This window comes from Hypanus sabinus, chromosome 9 (genome assembly GCF_030144855.1).
Source record: "Hypanus sabinus isolate sHypSab1 chromosome 9, sHypSab1.hap1, whole genome shotgun sequence".
Classification (NCBI taxonomy): domain Eukaryota; kingdom Metazoa; phylum Chordata; class Chondrichthyes; order Myliobatiformes; family Dasyatidae; genus Hypanus; species Hypanus sabinus.
In genome coordinates this window covers 120,920,923-120,942,527 of record NC_082714.1, presented here as the reverse complement: position 1 = coordinate 120,942,527, position 21,605 = coordinate 120,920,923, and the positions used below count along the sequence as shown (strand labels likewise).

General features: G+C 39.3%; 1 protein-coding gene across 1 annotated transcript in view; it reads left to right on the top strand.

The window, feature by feature from the left end:
- LOC132399759 (breast carcinoma-amplified sequence 1 homolog) overlaps window positions 1–11,192 on the top strand; it is a 122,788-nt gene extending 111,596 nt beyond the window's left edge. The window contains exons 9-10 of the mRNA XM_059980477.1: window positions 696–977; window positions 8,158–11,192. Of these exons, the coding sequence (XP_059836460.1) occupies window positions 696–977; window positions 8,158–8,232 (357 nt within the window). The 3' untranslated portion in view covers window positions 8,233–11,192. The remainder of the gene's footprint in view (window positions 1–695; window positions 978–8,157) is intronic.
- Window positions 11,193–21,605: the final 10,413 nt, after the last annotated feature.

Below are 21,605 nucleotides of genomic sequence, written 5' to 3'. Positions count from 1 at the left end.
CATTTCATTGGCTTTGTATCTGTACTCGGCACAATGACAATAAAGTTGAATCTAATCTAATCTAATATTTATTCATTGCAATTACTTCCTTTTAAGCAATCCCTCAGGATCTAGAATAACTTGTTTCCATGCTTATTTTATAGTAAGTCATAAGGGCATTATGGGACCACAGGCTCTTGCACAGATAAACAAGATTTACGTAGATGCAATCCTTATGCCATTTTTGCTGAGTTTCTGTGTGCTCCTGATGCATGGACTCAGGGCTTTGAATACTTGCTCAAATGGTCTTTTTCCACTTTGTTCTATCATGGGATGAATACTCCCAAGAAGTCACAGGACACTGCATTTCATTAAGGTTTTGAGCACCCTTGAACCTTCTACCCTGTCTGCCTTGTATTTTCTTCATGCAACAGGGCTCAGGATAAAAAAATCCATTTTATGAGTCTGGTGTCTGTCATGCCTTGCCCAGTAGAGCAAAGTAAGTGTAACTTGATCTTTAATGCTTGGTTTGTTGGCCTGAAGAGAACACTTCAATCTATACTTCTAGTGAATTTGAGTATATTTAACAACAGCAACCATACAGCAGCTATTATGTTACCAATACTGCAATAAAAAGCAAAAAATAAATCAATCTATAACACTAAGCTTTCAAGTGATAACACAAAATTGTGACAAAATGATTGCATCCTTTTCAGGAATCAGACCTGACAGATGAACCTGCAAAAAAAGAAGTCGAAATAGGGGAAAACTCTGTGCAATCACCAAAAAAGGCCAATGACAGTTCAAAACAGAAAAAGGCCATCTCAGAGGGCAAAGAAGAAACTTGGAGAACAAAATCTTTGGAAGTGCATCCTCCCTCACAGCAACCAAGCACCATTTCAGAACCAATAGCAAATGGCAGTAATAACAAAACCAAAGAAACTTCTGAGAAGAGAACAGATAAGAAGCAATCATTTGGGATGTTCCTAAAACAGCTGGTATGTTAAAAGAAGCTCAGATCAAACAAGTATCTGAAACCTTTCCAATTTTAAATTAAATGTATATTTGTCATTTTTAATTCATTATTGAGTTTAGGTTCGTCAAGCTGTAATGTTAGGTTTGCTTCTGTCCCAAACTCTCCCAATCCTTCCAATAGTTTTCTATTTATGTAATATATCCCGCTAAGTTAATGAAAGAATTTTAGGGCTTGCAATTGCTGTACTGCAAAGAAAAATAAAAGCAGTGAAATTCATGTAATTGAAAAACTCAGTTTCAAAATTCCAATTGAATTTCAACATCAAAGCATTATTCAAGGCTCAAATCTACCAATATTGTAAACTCAGCAGTAATTGGGAACACAGTTGAATTTTCTTATTGACCGACCCATGCATTCAGTTTTTCTTTTTCCTTGTCTCAATTCCCTCATTGTTGTGCAGGACTAAAGATTGAGAATTCTCTCTCAAATGGCCTGCAAATGGCAACTCATGTTAAATTGACACTGCATAGAAACATATATGAGCTTTGTGCAAGATTCCATGACACTCAAGACTTGAAGTGTAATAGCTAATAAAACAGGAAATGTACAGGAAACTTATCCAAAGGCCTTTCATTCATGGGCTTTTGGCCTGACCTGCAGAGGAAGTCAGTGCTGTTATGAAAGAATGGGTTACAGGAACACAGAGAAGTGAATGATGGAGAGAAGGACTGAGTAGAAAGAAAATCATGGAAGGAGGACTGCAGAATGTGGGGCAAGTGGATTGCAAGATGGAAAGATTTGATCAGGCAGATCCTTGGAGTACTTGTGCAGAAACTAATCAGAGTGGCTGAAGAGGTCACTGAGAGTATGAAGTCCAGAAGCCTTTGGTGGCAAGGGGAAAGATCAGTGAAAGCATTCAGTAATAAAGAATACAGTACTTATGAACAAAGCTGCCTGGAAAAAGATAGATGCGTCAGGTTTCTTGGCAGTTTCTCACTTCTGGTCAGGATCCCCAAGTCCTTCCAATTAAGTCCAGTCTTACTATATGGCTCCACACTGTAGTCCCTCTGTAGAATAGCAAAATATAGCATTTAATAATAACAGCTTAAAATAGCATTGTCTGCAGACGATTCATGCCTGCAGGTTTTGGGATATTCACAACAACAGTTTTTATAAACTTCCAACATGAATCATTCTTTTAAAAAGCCTAATGTTATGTGAAAGCATTTCTGGGCTAACATGCTTCCAGACCTTTGCCACTGCCTCCCATGTCTGTGCAGATGAATGTATGGGAATAATTTATAATGACCATCTTTCAATGCAGCCCACATCTTGTAAATGAATTTGATTATGTAATTATAAACACAAGAGATTCTGCAGATGCTGGAATGCACACAAAAAAAATGCTGGAAGAACTCAGCAAGTCAGGCGGCATCTATGGAGAGGTATAAATAGTCATCGTTTCTGACCAAGACCCTTCATCAAGACTGGAAAGGAAGGGGGGAGAAGTCAAAATAAGATGTGGAAGAGGGGAATTTTTGAGCATGCGATTAATTAGATTTTAACCAGGTTCAGTGCTACTCACCAATGTTGCTTTTAAATACTGTAACTCTACATTTAACCAATACTGAATATGCATGTACATAATTCATGGGCCACCAGTTTAGATGGAAAAACATATTGCATTATAATTTGTGATCACAACACCACAATACCCAAATTTCTATCACAGCACAAGAGCTGTTTAACTTTCACAGCTGGCCTTATGTTTAGATTTTCCATCTATTTTATGAAGTAATCCATTGTGAATATGTATCTAAAATTTGGAAAGAATACATCAGATTTAACAAAAGCTGCAGGCATATTGAAAGAAAAACTGAAATATAATCCAGACAAATAAAAGATATTCTCCTAGGAGTATCTTTGGCTTCATACTTCACAGTCAAGAAGAAAGTTTGTTAATATGTTTAATCTTTTGATTAATAACCAAAGAAAATGGTTAATAGACAGTTTTATTATAAAATCTTATGGTTAATCATCCTTTTTAATTTTATAAAATAGAAAGCTCTGACGGGGACGATGAGCTTGTCCAAATCTAGACTTTTCAATCAGTACAAAAAAGGAATTTTGTCTCTTCAAGTACAATAAGTATGCATTCTAGCTGCTAACACCAGCTGGTTACTCTTCATGCAAGTTGCGCATTATTTTGATGTTTAATGTAAAGCAATGGTGCAACTTTAAATTATGACAGCTACCATTCATCACTACACTAATGGACATTAATGGATGTAATGATTATGATTTCTGAATTGAACTATTAGATCTATTCACTATTCCTTTCAATTGTATTACTCTATTGCATATTTTTGTTAAGCATTTTCCATTTGTTCTCATCAACACTGTTTTGAAAATTTAATTCTCAGATTTTTTTTTACAACTTTGTTAATCTCATCCATGGACCATTCATGGGTGACACAATTGGTCTCAGCATCCATGATTAGCGTGGATTTTCAATTGTTCATCAACTACCTGCTTAAGGGGCCCAAGTGCAGATGTCAGAATTGCAGGACTCTGATGACCTTCATGGTTAAATAGTCTGCTGTGACTCATTGTAATGCTCGCAATAAAATAATGCCAGTTTGTATGAGCTTCAAGGATAATCGTCAGTTTGGCAAACAACTAAAATATTCATAATAAATTTTCTCCTGGAACAATGTTGCTTTTCTTTGAAAAGAACCAAATGTTCTACATTTTCCACAGTCCAGTAACCTTGGCTGAATACTGTGGATAATTGCTGTTTAATCTGTGTTACTTTCAGTTCAGTATATCACTATCATTGCTATATTATAGTGAGAAAATAAATAAATCAGCTAGCTGATCTAAAATGGGGCAATGATGGAAATACCAAGGTGCACTCAGAGTTGCTGTGAGGAAAATCATTGAAGGTTCCCATTCACAATTGAAAAGTAGACAGTAGTATTGAAAGCGCACACATGTGAATGGCTTAGGAGAAAAGGATTAAACTCATCGTGTGAAGTATTCCACGGTCAAAGAAACCACCAGTGTCAGCTACCATCCTGAATAAACTTGAATGGTCAAAATACCAGAAAGCAACGTATCAGAACTTCCTGCAGGGAAGGAAAAAACTTAAAAGGAAATATTAAATGGTAAATTTCTGATATACAAAGCTGAGATAAGGTAGGTTGAGAAAGTGGTTAAGGAAGTATCATATTGGATCCTTGTTTTCATTTATATTATGTATTTTTGTTAAGTCCATGAAAACTACTCTCCCTGGCCTTGCATGCCAGATCTTAACTATTTGTGGAATAATAAATATTATACAGAAAACCATTAAAAATATATGAAAGAGTAATACCATGGGCAAAAAATAAAAGAGCAAGGAAGTTAAGATGAACCTTCAAAGAGAACGTAGAGAGGTAAGTAGAGAGCTGGAAAACAGGATTTTCATGGTAACAATCTCTGAATTGTTGCCTGTACCATGCACTAGTGAGAGCAAGAATAGAACAATTTGGAAGATGAATCCGTGGCTGAGGAACTGGTGCAGGGGGCAGGGTTTCAGATATATGGATCATTGGGATCTCTTCTAGGGAAGGTATGACCTGTACGAAAGAGACGAGTTATGCCTGAACCCAAGGGGGAACCAATATCCTTGCAGGTAGGCTTTCCGGAGCTGTTGAGGAGGGTTTAAACTAATTTGGCAGAGGGATGGAAACTGGAGAGATAGGACTGAGGATAGAGAAGTTTACAAGCAGAGGTAGTGTATGGTGAGATTGTCAGGAAGGACAGGCAGACGATTGGGTAAAATTGCAGTCAGTGGGATGAGTTGCAGTGTAAAAGGGGGTCAAAACTGAAAAGAGTGACAAATACAAGAATGAAGGTGTTATATTTGAATGCACGCAGTGTATGAAATAAAGTAGATGATCTTGTAGCCCAGTTAGAGATTGGCAGTTATGATGTTGTGTGTATCACGGAGCCATGGCTGAAAGATAATTGTAGTTGGGAGTTTAATATCCAAGGATACACAATTTATCGAAAACGTAGGCAAGTAGGCAGAGGAGAAGGAGTGGCTCTGCTGGTAAAAAATAAAATCAAATATTTAAAATGAGGTGACATTAGATTGAAAGATGTAGAAGCCTTGTGGTTAGAGTTATAAAGCTGCAAGAGTAAGAACCCCTGAAATGTGCTGAGTAGTAGCCAGGATGTGGACTACAAATTACAGCAGGAGATAGAGAAAGCATATCAAAAAGGCAATGGTACGTTAGGCATGGGAGATTTCAATTTACAGATAGACCTGGAAAATAAAGTTGATGCTGGATTCCAAGAGAGAGAATTTGGAGAAATCTTTGAGATGGCTTTATGGAGCAGTTTATGGTTGAGCTCACTAGGACATCAGAAATTCTAGATCAAGTATTGGGTAATGAAGCCTAAGTTAAAGGAACCCTGAGGAAACAGTGATCATAATATGATAGAGTTTACCCTGCAATTTGAGAAAAACAAGCTAAAGTCAGATGTATCAGTATTACAGTGGAGTAAAGAGAATTACAGAGGAATGGGAGAGAAGCTGGCCAAAGTCGTTTGGAACAGGACACCAGCAAGGATGATGGCACAGCGGCAATGACTGGCACAGAACAGATAAATCCCAAAGAAGAGGATGTATTCTAAAGGCAGGTTGATGCAACCATGACTGACAAGGGAAGTCAAAGCCAACATAAAAGCAAAAGAGAGGGCATTTAATAGAGCAAAAATTAGTGGGAAGTTAGAGGATTGAAAATTTTTAAAAACCAACGAAATGCAACTTTAAAAATACCATAGGAGAAAAGATGAAACATAAGGGTAAGCCAGCCAGTTATAGCAAAAAATAATACCAAAGCCTTTTTCAGATATATGAAAAGTAAAAGAGAGGTGACAGTAAATATTGGACAACTGGAAAATGACGCAGGAAAGATTGGAACCAGAGGCAAGGAAATGGCATACAAACTGAATAAGTATTTTGCATCAGTCTTCACTGTAGAAGACACTAGTTGCATGCCGGAGGTTCGAGAGTGTCAAGGGACAGTAGGGAGTGTAGTTGCTATTGCTAGGGAGAAGGTGTTGGGAAACTGAAAGGTAAGATAAGTCACCTGGACCTGATGGAATATACCCCAGAATTCTAAAAATGTAGCTGAAGAGATTGTGGGGGCATTAAGTAATGATTTTTCAAGAATCAATAGATTCCAGCATTGTTCCAGAGGACTGGAACATTGCAAATGTCACTTCACTCTTCAAGAAGTGAGGGAGGCAGAAGAAAGGAAATTATAGACCAATTAACCTGGAATTCATTGAAGTAGTAACAAGTAGGGTAGACAAAGGAGAATCAGTGGATTTTGTGCACATGAATTTTCAGAAGACCTTTGACAAGGTGCTGCACGTGAAGCTGCTGAAAAAAGAGAGAAACCCATGGTACTACAGGAAAGATACTAGCATAGGTAGAGCATTGGCTGACTGGCAGGAGACAGAGAGTGGAAATAAATGGATTCCCATTTTGCAGACTGTCTTTTGTTGACTTATGAAGTCTTTGATGAGACTGCTTCTTTTTGTGTTGCATGTCAGCAATTTAAGCGATAAAATTGATGGCTTTGTGGCCAAGTTTGTAGACATATATGGAGATAGGTGGAGGGGCAAGTAGTGTTGAGGAAGCAGAGAGGCTGCAGATAGAATAAGACAGATTAGAAGAATGGGCAAAATGGTGGCAGATAGAATACAGTGTTGAGAAGTGTATGGTCATGCACTTTGGTAGAAGAAATGAAACCACAGACTATTTTCTGAACAGGGAGATAATTCAATAATCTGGGGTGCAAAGGGATTTGGGAGTCCTTGTGCAGGATTCCGTAAGGGTTGACTTGCAGGTTGAATTGGTGGTGAGGAAGGAGAATACTTGGAGTATTGTGAGCAGTTTTGGGCCCCTTATTTAAGAAAGGATGTGCTTACGTTAGAGAGGGTTCAGAGGAGCTTCACGACAATGATTCCAGGAATGGAAGGGTTATCAAGTGAACAGCAATTAAAGGCTCTTGGCCTGTACTCACTGGAGGGGGCTGTCACTGATACCTATTGAACGTTGAAAGGCCTAGATAGGGGTGGAAGTGAAAAGGATGTTTCCTTTGGTGGTGGAATCTAGGTCCAGCGGGCACAGCCTCAAAATAGAGGTATGTTCATTTAGAACAGAGATGAAGAGGAGGGTAGAGGAGAGAGGAGGCTGCCCTCTATAGCCGATCTATGGAATTCCTTTCCACAAGTGGATGTGGAGGCCAGATCGCATTTAAGACAGAGGTTGATAGGTTCTTGATGAGTTAAGACTAGAAAGGTTAACAGGAGAAAACTTGAGAATGGGGTGAGGGAGGAGTGGATCAGCCATGGTGACATTAGGAGCTGGCTTGATAAGCTGAATGGCCTAACTCTGCTCCTACATCTTATGGTCTTATACATAAAGATAAGATGTCCTGATTCTGGTTTAGACTTGGAATTTTGACAACCCCTTTACTCCCATAGATGCTGAATTGACCAGAGACCCTCAGACAGATTGCTTCTTGAACCTTTATGTAACCCTGCTTCACTCACAACTGGAAAAGACATAAAAAGTTAGACAGGGTGCAGGAAAGATTCTAGGAATGACTGACAGTGTGTACATGGATGAGAGGCACTTGGTCCATGAAGTCCATGCCAGATCTCTGAGCAACCCTATCAATCTATCTCTCCTTCTATGTCATAAAGTATGAGAATGGAACTAGTTGGATTGCTCTTCCACAGAGCCAGTGTAGTCTCAACAGGCCAAGTAGACCAATTCTGTTCTGTATCTATTCTGGTGCCTAATCCCAGCTCACGAGTTGTTAAATGGATGACATGTTAGCTTAGCAATTAGTGTAACACTGTTACAGTGCCAGTGCCCCAGGTACAATTCCACCATTCTCTGTAAGAGTTTGTACGTTCTCCCCAAGAAGCACAGGTCTGCTCCTGGTGCTCTGAATTCCTTTCACATTCAAAAGACTTACAGGTTGATCACACAGTTGTAATTGTGCAGCATGAGCTCATTGAGCCAGAAGGGCCTGTCACCATGCTGTACTTCTAAGTAAAATTTTAAAAACAATTATTGCTAAAACTGGTTCTGTGATTATCAATGTTGTCATCTTCATTTTTCTGCTTTACAGGGAGGGAAGAAGACAGCAGATGCTGCCGTGCAAACAGATCCTGTTGTTATTCACCCTGCAGGGAAAACGAAGTGATTCTGGCCTGCAACGGCATCACTGCACCCCCAGGAAGCTTGGCAACATGCAATACTACTTGGTGAAATCACAGACCACACACATCTCTGACTAGCCCTTTTGTATCTGTATGAATCAGGATGTGCCTGAGAATATCATCTGAATAATATTTCAGTTAATTGATTAAGGGACTTGCAGCAACTATCTGAACTTCTTACATCACATTTTTAGATTTAAATTACATAATTTTCTACATATTAGATGATTTCACTAATGGTTCTGGTAATTACTTTTTTTTATAATAACATCAAATACTTAATACAGGAAAGCATGCTGCTTCTCCTTTTTATTTCAAGGCACTTGTATATCATAGGGTTGAAATATCATCACAGACCAGCAGTACTAAGCTAAAGTGACTGATTATTATTGTCATTAACTTGTTTTCTTGAACATCCAAAGGAGTAAAAAACAAACTGCTGGGGAGAAGCTCAGCAGGTCAATCAGCATCTGTGAAGGAAAAAGATAGTGTATGTTCTGGTATCAGGATCAAGAAAGTAGAGAGAACATGGTACAGTATATAGATGCAAGAAGGTGGGCTGATACAGAGGCTGGGGAATGATTGATGCAACTAGATGAAGAGGTGGAAGAGATTGTGTAGAATCAGAGACTGATAAATGATAGATACAAGTAATCCCCTCCCTTACTAGTTCCATCTGCTTAATCTCCCTACCTCATTATCTGTTTACACCTACCACGCACCAGCCTCTATCTCTACATCCCCCCTTCCACCACCGACACCATCTGGCTGTCATCTTCCCCCATCCCTTTCATCTGGTTCCACATACCAGCATCGGTTCCATCATGCCCCTTCACTTCTACGTATATACTGGCTTTCTACCCTCTGCAGTACCCTCTGTGTCCTGATGCAAGGTCAATGATGTTGACCACCTTCACAGATACTGTTTGAGTTCTCCCAGTGCTTTATTTTTCACTACATCCGCAGTCTTTTGTATCTCCACACCCAATAAGTAGTTCATTATAATGCAGTGAATTTAATACATATTCCATTTGATGCATTGGTGACCAGATAGTGGCTTACAGACAAGCTTCAGCAAATTATCTCCACTCAGTAGTAGGATGCCATGTAGCTAAGTTAATGCATTTTGATCTGCCTCCAAAATTCATTCCACTGAAATTCATTCCATATTTAGTATTACCAACTTGGAATAAATTTCTTTACAATTTTCACTATAGATGTTATATGGCAATGAATGTTGTGAGTATATTAACAATAAGTACTATGTACCAGGTTTGTGATTAGATTTGGGATTAAAATTGCATCCTAACATTGTTAAAAATTAAATTGAATCAATGCTCCTAAAAATGCTTAACCATTACTACAAAATAATCCTGGTGGAAGAAATTCAATAAAGGTTGTGTCCGTACACCAGGGGGCAACAAAAACTTTAATTTGAAGGAAAGAGGATTCAACTAGTTTTTCACACTTTTGTTTTAGATGGATTTCATTTCAAATGATTTCAAAACAGATACATACAAGTTGGCATGACGATAAAATTTATTTCTGATACTTTAAATATCAAAGGTGAAGTATCACACAAATGTTTGGAGAAAAACTCAGGGTTCGGTAAAGTTATCTTAAAAAGTTCAAAGGTCAAAGTTCAAAATTCAAAGTGAATTTATCATCATAGTACATATATGTCACCATATACAACCCTGAGATTCATTTTCTTGCTTGCATACTTCATAAATCCAATAGCCATAATAGAATTAACGAAATACCGCATTAATAGGGCAGCCAACCGATGTGTAAAATACAGCAAACTGTGTAAATACACACATAATAACTAAATAAATAAATAAATAAATAAATAAATAAATAAATAGAATTAAATAAAATAAACAAGCAATAAATATTGAGAACATGAAATGAAAAGTCAAAAGTGAGTCCTTAGGTTGTGGGAGTATTTCAATGATGTGGCAAGTGAAGTCATCCCTCTTAGTTCGAGGTCCTGCTGGTTGAGGGGTAATAACATTTCCTGAACTTGCTGGATTGAGTCCTGAGGTTCCTGTACCTTCTTCCTGATGGCATCAATGAGAAGAGAGCCTGAGCTGGGTGGTGGGAGTCCCTGATGATGAATGCTGCTTTCTTGCAACAGCACTCCGTGTAGATATGCTCAATAGTGGGGAGGGCTTTACCCATAATGAACTAGACCACATCCACTACTTTTTGTAGGGTTTTCTATTCATGGACATTCGTGTTTTCATACCAGACTATGATTCAGCGAGTCAATATCCTCTCTAACATACATCTATAAAATTTTAGCTGTCAAGTTGAGTCTTGGCAAACTCCTAATTAGAGGCACTGTCATGATTTCTTTATAATCACACTTACGTGCTGGGCCCAGGACAGGTCCTCTGAAATGATAATACTGAGGAATTTAAAGTTGCTAACCCTCTCCACCATTGATCCACAATGGACCTCTAGTTACCTCCTCCTGAAGTCAATAATCAGTTCCTTGACCTTACTGACATTGAGCAAGCTGTTGTTGTTCTGGCACCACTCAGCCAGGCTTTCAATCTGCCTCCTATATGTACAATGGAAATTAATATATAATTTGACCAATTGAATTAAATGACACATTAGCAGTGAAAAATAAATTGAAATAAATTAAACAAATAATTATTTTATGCTTTAATATTTATTGCTAACAAAACTGTCTTTGGTTAGTTTCTGGCAATAGTTCAACAAAGTTGTAAGTTAAAACCAAAATAATATTATTTCTCTATAAAATAATTATGCTATAAAGCTTTCATCATGTGTTAATTATGCTATTAAAACATGCAGAGATCCAGGAATTGTTGCCAACTGATTATGAACTGTTTTTCCTTTGGGCACTTCCTTTCAGGCTCTGTGCTTGCATTCTTTCAATTCATTTATACACAATTCATTGTTATTTAGAGCAATTAAAACTGTTCAAAATCCTATTGGTATCCTTGTATTTAATAAAATAATCATTTTATCAGATGTCCATTCTATTTTAGCAGTCCTGTCTAACATCTGTAAAGTGTTACCTTTAGTCAATTCACTATTGAAATCAATCAGTACTTAGTTTATAGCTGCAGACATTTTATAAGTTAACTGCACATACACCAACCAAGGTTTCATCAACAGTACAATAATATAATATGTTTTTATATGTAAGAATGTACTCCTTATGGGAAAAAAACCCTTGCCAGCATTTTGTTTCACAGGAATTTAAAATCGTCCAGTATGTTATCCAGACCATAAGATATAGGAGCAGAATTAGTCCATTGGGCCCATCAAGTCTACACACCATTTCCCACTCATTTCCCTCTCAGTCCCAATTGCCTGCCTTCTCCCTATATCCCTTCATGCCCTGACTAATCAAATATCTTTCAACCTCTGCCTTAAATATACTCAATAACTTGCCCTCCACAGCCGCCTGTGGCAAAGAATTCCACAGATTCATCACTCTCAGGCCAAGAAATTTCTCCTCTTCTTCATTCTAAATGGAAGCTCTTTTATTCTGAGGCTGTGTGCTCTGGTCTTAGACTCCCCCACCATAGAAAACATTCTCTCCACATCTAATCTATCAAGACCTTTCAATATTTCATAGGTTTCAATGAGATCTCCCCTCATTCTTCTGAATTCCTGCAAGCACAGGCCCAGAGCCATCAAATGTACTGTGGCGACCCATTTCCCAGCACACTCGAACCGGCTCACAAAGCGGCACGCGCCGGCATTGAGGCCGGTCCCAAAGAGGGCGCCAGGCCTTCTTCACCAGCAAGGGGAAAAGCCCGCGCACAGGACGGGACTGTGGATATGCGCCCCCTATGGCATTCCCGCCCGGGGAGGGCGGGAACAGGAAGGCTTTAAAGCAAGGCCGCGAAGTTTGAATTCACCTCTTTGCAACTGCAGCTCACTGACTACGTGTTGTTATTTCAGCCTTGCGTGTAGCACACTGCTACAATACCTCATATGATAAGTCTTTCGGAAGAATATTTGTGAGCCTTCTTTGAATCCACTTCAATGTCAGCACATGCTTTCTTAGATAAGGGGCCCACAACTTCTCACAGTTCTCCAAATGAGAGCTCACCAGTGCCTTATGAAACCACAGTATTACATCCTTGTTTTAATGTTCTAGTCCTCTCGAAATGAATGCTAACATTGCATTTGCCTTCCTTACCACCAACTCAACCTGCAAAAACCAAACCAACCTCCAGGCACAAGGACTCCAAATCCTTTTGCACCTCAGATTTTTGAATTTTTTTTTCTCCATTTACAGAATAGTTTGTACTTTTATTTCTTCTATCAAAGTGCATGACCATACATTTCCTGACACTGTATTCCATATGACACGTTTTGCACATTCAATACCTGCCCCTTATCTTCATATCATCTGCAAACTTCGCCATAAACCCCTGAATTCCATTATCCAAAACATTGATATATAACATAACAAGAAGTCGTCACAACACAGACCCCTGTGGAACATCACTAATTTCTGGCAGCTACCCTTTGCCTCCTACCAGTCAGCCAACGACCTATCCATGCTAGTATCTTTCCTGTCATACCATGGGCTCTTATCTTGCTAAGCAGCCTCATGTGTCACTTTGTCAAAGGTCTTCTGAATATTTGAGTACACAACATCCACCAATTCTCTTTTGTTTATCCTGGTTATTTCTTCAAAGAGTTTCAACAGGTTGGAAACCATGTTATGGCCTATTTTATGATGTGCCTCCAAATACCTTGAGACTTCATCCTTAATAATCAACTCCAACATCTTCCCAACCACTCAGGTCAGACTAACTGACTTATAAGTTCCTTTCTTCTGCCTCGCTCCCTTCTTGAAGAGTGGAGTGACATTTTCAATTTTACAGTCCTCCAGAACCATACCAGGATCTATTAATTTTTGAAAGACTATTACTAGTACCTCCACAATCTCGACAGCCACCTCTTTCAGGATCCTAGGGTACACACCATCTGGTCCAGGTGACTTGTGGACCTTCAGACCTTTCAGCTTCCCAAAGCACCTTTTGCCTAATGATGGAAACTTCACTCACTTCCACCCTGACACTTTCGAACTTCCGACATACTGCTAGTGTCTTCCACAGTGAAGACAGTTTCAAGATACTTATTCTGTTCATCCACAACTTCCTTGACCCCCATTACTATCTCTCCAGCATCATTTTCCAGTGATCCAATATCTGCCGTCACCTCTCTTTTACATGTTATGTTACTGAAGAAACTTTTGGTATCCTTGTCAATATTTTTGGCTAGCTTGCCTTCATATTCCATCTTTTCCTTCTTTCTGACTTCTTTAGTTGCTTTCTGTTGGTTTTTAAAAGCTTCTCAATCCTTTAACTTCCCACTATTTTTTGTTCTATTATATGCCCTCTCTTTGCTTTTATTTTGGTTTTGAACTCCCTTGTCAGCCATTGTTGCATATTCCTGTCTTTAGAATACCTCTTCTTTCGTATGTATCTACCCAATGCCTTCCAAATTGTTCCCAGAAACTCCGACCATTGCTGCTCTGCTGTTGTACCTGCTAGTTTTCCTTTACAGTCAATTTTAGCCAGCTCCCCTCTCATGCCTCTGTAATTCCTTTTCCTCCACTCTACTGCTGATACATCTGACTTTAGTTTCTCTTTCTCAAATTGCAGAGTGAATTTGATCATATTATGATCACTGCCTCCTAAAGGTTTTAAGCTTTTACATCAATTCTGGTTTATTGCACAACACCCAATCGAGAATAGTTGATACCCTAGTGGATTCAGCCACAAGCTGCTCTAAAAAGCCATTTCAAAGGCATCCTTCAAATTACCTTTCTTATCATCCAACACCAACCTAGTTTCCCCAATCTACCAAATCCCCCATGACTTATCACGTTTACCCTTTTGACATGCGTCTTCTATTTCCCGTTATAATTTGTCGACCACATTTTTACTACTGTTTGGCAGTCTGTATGTAACTCCAACAAGGTCTTTTAACCCTTGCAGTTGTTTTATTTCTATCCACTATGTTTCTGATCCTATGTCATCACTTTCTAATGATTTGATTTCATTTTTACCTACAGAGCCCCCACCCCCTTTGCCTACCTGCCTGTCCTTTTGATACAATGTGTATCCATGAACAATAAGCTCCCAGCTATAATCTTCTTTCAGCCACAATTCAGTGATGCCCACAACATCATACATGCCAATCTGTAATTGTGCTCAAAGTTCATCTCCTTTATTCCGTAAACTGCATGCATTCAAATATAGACCTTCAGTCCTGTATTCATCACCTTTTTCAATGTTTGTCCCCATTTTGCTTTGCAACTTATCCTGCTGTCTGCTTATCTTTATACCAGGGGTGATTGATAAGTTCGTGGCCTAAGGTAGAAGGAGTCAAATTTAGAAAACCTAGCACATTTATTTTTCCTACATTTACACACTTAGTCCAGCAGTCATGGAGCATATGGATCCCTTCATTGTAGAAGTCGGCGTCATGGACCTCCAGAAGTGGTCCACAGTATGGCTGTTTGATAAGTTCGTGGCCTAAGGTAGGAGATGAGTTATTAACTTCAAACTTTCTGCATCTTCACTCAAAGAGTTGAACTGCACGTTCATGTAACAAGACCTGTATAACTCATCTCCTTCTACCTTGGGCCACAAACTTATCAATCACCCGTTATGGACCACCTGGAGGTCCAAGACTCTCTTGTTACATGCACATACAGTTCAACTCTTTGAGTGATAATGCAGAAAGTTTGAAGTTAATAACTCATCTCCTTCTACCTTAGGCCACAAACTAATCAATCACCCCTGCTGTGGACTCTTCTACAATGAAGGGATCTGTATGCACCACGACTGCTGGACTAAGTGTGTAAATGTAGGAGGGGACTATGTTGAAAAATAAATGTGCTAGTGATGCACCATCAATAACTCTGAGACGTGGGTTAAGGTAGGCTTTTATTGGCTGGAAGAAAGAACAAGCAGCAAGTGACCATCACACAACATCCTGGAGACTGAGGGAGGAGCAGTGCTTCCAACCGCCTTTATGCCGGGGTCTGTGGGAGGAGCCACAGGAGCAGTCAGCCGGGGGGGGGGAGTGGGGGGGCGTGTCCAGACAGGTATATTTAGTTCACCACAGCTAGGTTTTCTAAAACTGACTCCTTCTGCCTTAGGCCACGAACTTAACAATCACCCCTGCTGTGGACCACTTCTACAAAGAAGCGATCCGTATACTCCACGACTGCTGAACTAAGTGTGTAAATGTAGGAAGGGACGATGTTGAAAAATAGATGTGCTAGGTTTTCTAAAACTGACTCTACCTTAGGCCACGAACTTATCAATCAGCCCTCGTTTAAGTGCTCATGCAGTAGTGTGAACAATGTCAGTAAATATAAGCTTCAAAACTTGCCAGTTTTCAAACAGATATTCCAATCAATTATTAGGAATTCTGCTTGCTTTGTATACTTTCCCTGAGGCAAAGAAAACAGCATCTGTAATGCCATTTTTATTGAGATCAGCGAATTCAACACATTCCAAGAACCAAATCCAATAATTCCTTTGCCAGTGTTTCTTAATCCTATTGTGTCAGATCTATTTAAGGAATAGAACATGTGTGTGTTTGCAGTCCTTCTGCAATAACTTTGTATGAAGAATATTATGTTGAGTTATTTTGGATTGGACAACACTCTAGCCAAAGAAACGTTTCTAGAATTCAGCTTTAGAATAAATGTTGAGCATTTGTGGTCATTAGTTTCTTAGAAATTAAAGGAAGAACACTGGGAGTTGACTAACAACATGCATGAGTGATAACTTCCAGAAACAAGGTTCATCAACATTGAACTCCAGTAAATGATTTTAGAATAAAATGTATTTCCTTATTGGCCACTTCCAAATTGAAACAACATACATTGAAAAAAAGAATTCTTCAAAGGATTAATTTGGGAGGTTTTGCTATACTGAATTTCAACTCTCTGAATCAGCTGGTTTGAAGTTGTTTCAGACATTAAAAAGCCTTGCTCGAGAAAGGAACCTAACTTGGTTTTAGAGGAGAGGTAACTAGTCCATTTAAAGTAACTCGGTTGTTCATTTTAAAGCTGCTTTCAGTCTAACAGCTTCTTTCAGCTTAATAAACTTTTAACCACAGGACTCTCAATATCTCAAGTCTGTCTCATGACATCCAGCAAAGGGATTGAAAATATGACGTACAGTATATACCTTTTCAGCACTGTTTGTGGCCCAGGAGAAGTAAACAGGATGTATCTAGGACAAGCAACATTGCCATGTTAAAAGGGCAGAGATATTTCTATGAAATCTGTGCCTGGAATGATTGGATAACAAATAAACATTATTTTAAAATTTTGCATTTGGAATGCAAATTAGTTCATCCAGTGTCTACTGTCAAGCATCCTGGTAAGTGGGAGACAATGTACAACACCTTTTAAATAAATGATAGCCGTTTCATCTGACATTAATACTTATATTTATTATTATAGATATGCCTAGCAACAAACAGATGTTTTTTTACTTTATTCTGCTAAAGATGCCTTTAATTTCTTACTGAGGTGGAAATCTTTTATGTAACCAGAGAAATTTACACTATTTGACATAGGCGTGAATTAAAATTTTAATCTGATCTGGCAGAGGTCAGAGTTCAGAAATGAAAATTATGGGTTTTTTCTTCTCCTAATCCAGTTAAGGTTCAGAATCAAATCTGAGACTCTGAAAAGCAGCATCAATATCCAAATGTTTAAATTTTAGCCAAACCAACAATTCTTCCAATATAGTTATTCTTTACAAAGCATCACAATAACCACACTGATGATAAATGGTGTATATTCCTGGGTCCACAGTAAGAAAGTATGCTGCAATAATATTACTATGTGATTTAATTAGGAGTTAATTCTGCCAAAAGTATGAGTTAGCAGTATTGGTTCTAAGTCCAGAAGGCACCAGTATCTCCAATACTAAACAATCCTTTCTTAATTTTGAGCTTGTTGTAGATATCATGTTACAGTTTTAAGCTGTTTCTCTTGAAACCTTAAATAGTCCTAAATTACAAAGCAAGACTTGTTTCTTTTATTATCAATTTCTTATCTAATTTTCTGAAGGAAACGATGTGGAGGAGTAAAGTCTCATGAGACCCACTGGATAGTTAATCATGATGATGCTTACAGTCATATTTAAGCTCATCTGTTTTGGTAATGCTCTTTTCTCAATGTAGCATTAAATATGCTCTACGCTCTCCAAAAATTATCAATTTAACCCCTAAATAGAGCTTGACTTTACAATTCACGTAAGCCTACCATTCTTTCCTCTTAAGTGTATGGCAGAAAATTCAATAAACTCAGTAAACAGTCTATTTACAGATCAGAGCTTCCAGCAACATTTCCCAATAAAAGCACATTGATTTCGCCAGGAAAATAAAAAGTGCTGTAGATCAAGCATACTTAAAGATAAAATTATGCACTTTGAACCATTTTCAGTCATTTGTGACAATGTGATCAGTAGGCTAAATTGCAAAATAAATTAGTCAATCATCATCATTCAACTGTTACGAATAAGTCTGCTGCAATATGTAGCCCAAGCAAATATTAATAGAGCAGGGTTACAATGGGAAGGGAATGTACAGACAATTAGATCACCTTGGTAGCAGGCCAGGTAAGACTAGAACAGGTAATGCAAAATCCCATGATAGGCATATCTTGGCCACAGTATTCAATAAAAGTTACCATTGTAAGATATCACAATCACAATGGATATTATGAAACATCTGATCTTCTCCTACATACATACAGAGCAGAAGATTTTGATTAAATTCATTCCCATTAAAATCAGGATCAGGTCTAATATCACTGGCATGTGTCATGAAATTTGTTGCTGTATCACTGCTGCTGCAACACATGGGTTCATGGTCCATTCAGAAATCTAATGGTGAAGGGGAAGAAGCTGTCCCTAAAATGTTGTGTGTCTATCTTCAGGCTCCTGCACCTACTCTTTGATGGTAGCAAAGAGGAGAGGGAATGTTATTTTAGATTTGTTTACTTAATGATGGATGCTGCTTTTTTGAGCCAACGCCTTAATGCTAGAGAGGTTAGTCACCATGATGCAGCTGGCTAAGTTTGTAACTTTCTGCAGCTTTTTCTAATCCTGTGCAGTGGCCCCTCCATACCAAACGGTAATGCAAACAGTTCGCAAGCTCTCCATGGTGTATCTGTAGAAATTTGTTGAGAAGCTTAGTTTAATCCTGATGGCATCTCCCCCACCTCACACTCCAGCCAAAGGTACTCCAAATTGCATCAAATTCCTAATGAAATATAGCTACTGTTGTGCCTTCTTTGGAATTGCATTAATATCTTGGGCCCAGGATAGATCTTCAGAGATGTTGATACCCAGGAATTTAAAATTGTTCATCCTTTCCACTGCTGATCCCTCCAGGAGGACTTGCATATGTTCCCTCGACTTCCTCTTCCTGAAATCCACAATCAATTCCTTTGTCTTACTGACATTGAGTGCAAGATTGTTGTTGTAACACCACTGTATCTAAATCCTGTACAAGTTCTGCCAGCAATAGTTGTATCATCATCAAGTTTATAGATGGCTTTGGAGCTGTGCCTAGCCGCACAGTCATGGGTGTGGAGCAAGTAGAGCAGTGGGTTAAGCATGCACCCTTGAGGTGTGCCAGTGTTGATTGCCAACCAGGAGGAGATGATATTTCCAGTCTGCACTGATGATGAGGAAGTCAAGGATCCAATTGCAGAGGGAGGTACAAAGGCAGATTTTTTGGAGCTTGTTGATTAGTATTGATGGCATGAAACAGCAGCCTGACATAGGTATTGCTATTGTCCAGATGATCCAAGGCTGGGTGGAGGGCCAGTAAGATTGCAATTGCTGCAGACCTATTGTGACAATCTTAGGAAAGAATTGATTCTGGCCATGGCCTACCTCTCAAAACACGTCATCACATTAAGATGTGAGTGCAAATGGGTGACAGTCGTTGAGGCAGCTCACCCTGCTCTTTTTGGACACTGGTATGATAGTCGCCTTTTGAAGCAGGTAGGAACCCTCAACTGTAGCAGCTAGACAGTGAAAATGTCCTTGAACAGTCCTTGCCAGTTGGTTGGCACAGATTTTCAGTGCCATACCTGGTGCACTAATGGGGACTGACAGGTTGCAAGGATTCAACCTCTTAAAGGATTTTCTGATGTTGGCCTCAGACAGATATCACAAGTTTCCTTGATGCTGCAGGGACTCACAGGGGTGCAGTTTTATCCTCCCTTTCAAAGAGTGCATAAAAAGCATTGAACTCATCTGAAAGTGAAGCATCACAGCCATTTATGATATCAGGTTTCGTTTTGCAGGAAGTAATGGCCTGCAAACCCTGCCAGAGCTGACATGCATCCAATTCCATTGCTAATATCATTCAGAATTCTTTTTTATTATTAGAGTAGCCTTCTTTAGGTCATACCTGGACCTCTTGTATAATTCTGGATCAAAATGATATATTACTTGTGAGAATTTCCATGCCCACACATCAGAAAAAAACATTGACACACATGCCTCTATTTACATCTTCATAATGGTCCCAAAGCATTTCCCAGTCAGGAAATAGCTCTGAAGTGTATTCCTGAGGGCAAAGAGTGGTGCATCATTCTTTGCTGGGGGAGGAAAATAGACTCATAAACCAACAGCAAATGGCACCTCAGTGATGAGATCATTCTGGCGGAGTACATCAGCCTGAAGCAAATTAAGCAACTATTTTACATGAACTGTAGGAAAGGAAGAGTGCAGATGCGCTAGCTTCAGAGAAGCAAAGAATTCAGTGGATGTTTGTAATCAAATGATATTACAAAGGAAATACTAGATAGGACTGTCGATATGTCAAATAATTTATATCTCAGGGGATTGGGGAACCGGGAATGAGCGAAGTTCAGGATGGGAATAACTTACAGCGAAGAGGACACTGATAACATGGTTTCAAATGAGCAGCACTTTATGGAAGACAGGAAGCTGATGTAATTGGGAGAAAATGTATATAATTCACAACCACCAACATCAGTTGGAGTTTTGCTTTAAGAAGCTGGTCTGACCTGATGATGCTATTGCATAAGAGTTTTAGTGCACTTTTGTTCGTAGATTTTGGAGTTCAATAAAATGAATTACGGGTTTCATTAAGCATAAAACAGCTCATTTGGTTTTATTCGCGATAACCTACACTAGTGACCCCAATGCTCTAGGACGATTCTAGAGTTATTGAGCACGTCGACCACTGCAATTGCTTTGAAACTGCCAGAGTTTTGGGAGCAAAATGTCGTCACTTGGTCCGTACAAGCAGAGGCCCAGTTTGCACATCAAGTAATCTCCGCAGATGACACCAAATTCTCCTACGTGATAGAGTTGTTCAGCAATCCCACGGCTGCCAAAGTGGTGAACGCCCATCGGAACACAATAAATACCGATCGCTGAAACTCACCTTTTACAGGCTTTTGGACTATTGGAGTCCAAGTGCACCAAGCAATTGCTCCCCTTACCCAGTGCTGTTGATGGTAAGTGTTTGGAGATTTTGGACCACATGCTGTCTCTCCTGGGAAATCAGCATCCTTGTTTTATTTTTAAAGAACTCTTCATGCAACAAATGCCTGAGCAAGTTCGCATGGCCCTCACTAATACACCCATGAATGGCTATAGGGAGCTTGCTAAAATGGCTGATAGACTACATTCAGCCAGCCAGCAGAGGTGCATCATTCTTCCTTCTTTTTTCTATCTCATTAAGCCCAGTCAGCAAGGACACCCACAGCTGTGAAACAGACTACGCTGGGTCTGTGTTTTTGCCACACTCATAGGAATTGTAGGAAATGCCGACCATCTTGTAACTATGCCAGTGCAGTGGGACATCAGAGGTCTGTGAACACTGTGGGTTGTACCTGTCATAACAGACACCTTTTAGGGCGATGTTACCTGTACGACTTGGGTGCTCAAGTGAGTGTGCTGCCAGCACCGCCTATTGATCAGAAGACAAAGAGCAACAAAACCTTGCTGAGGGCCGCCAAAGGCAGCAAGGCCCTGACTTATGGGACACAACGGGTCCCTTTGCTTCAGTGGGTGATATTACACATGGGACTTCGTCCTGGTTCAAGTGACTAGACCTCTGCTTGTTGCAGATTTCCTGTGTGCCCAAGGACTATTAGTCAATCTTAAGAACTGCCGGCTTGTGGATGTCAAGGGCTTTGGGTCAGTACCTTGTGTCTCCACAATGACTCTCCATATGGTCCCTACAACTCTGGTTGGAGGTGTGGGGCAGCAACTCACCTTCTTCAGTTGGCAGCTCCATCCCTCTGAAAGGAAGTACAGAACGTTTG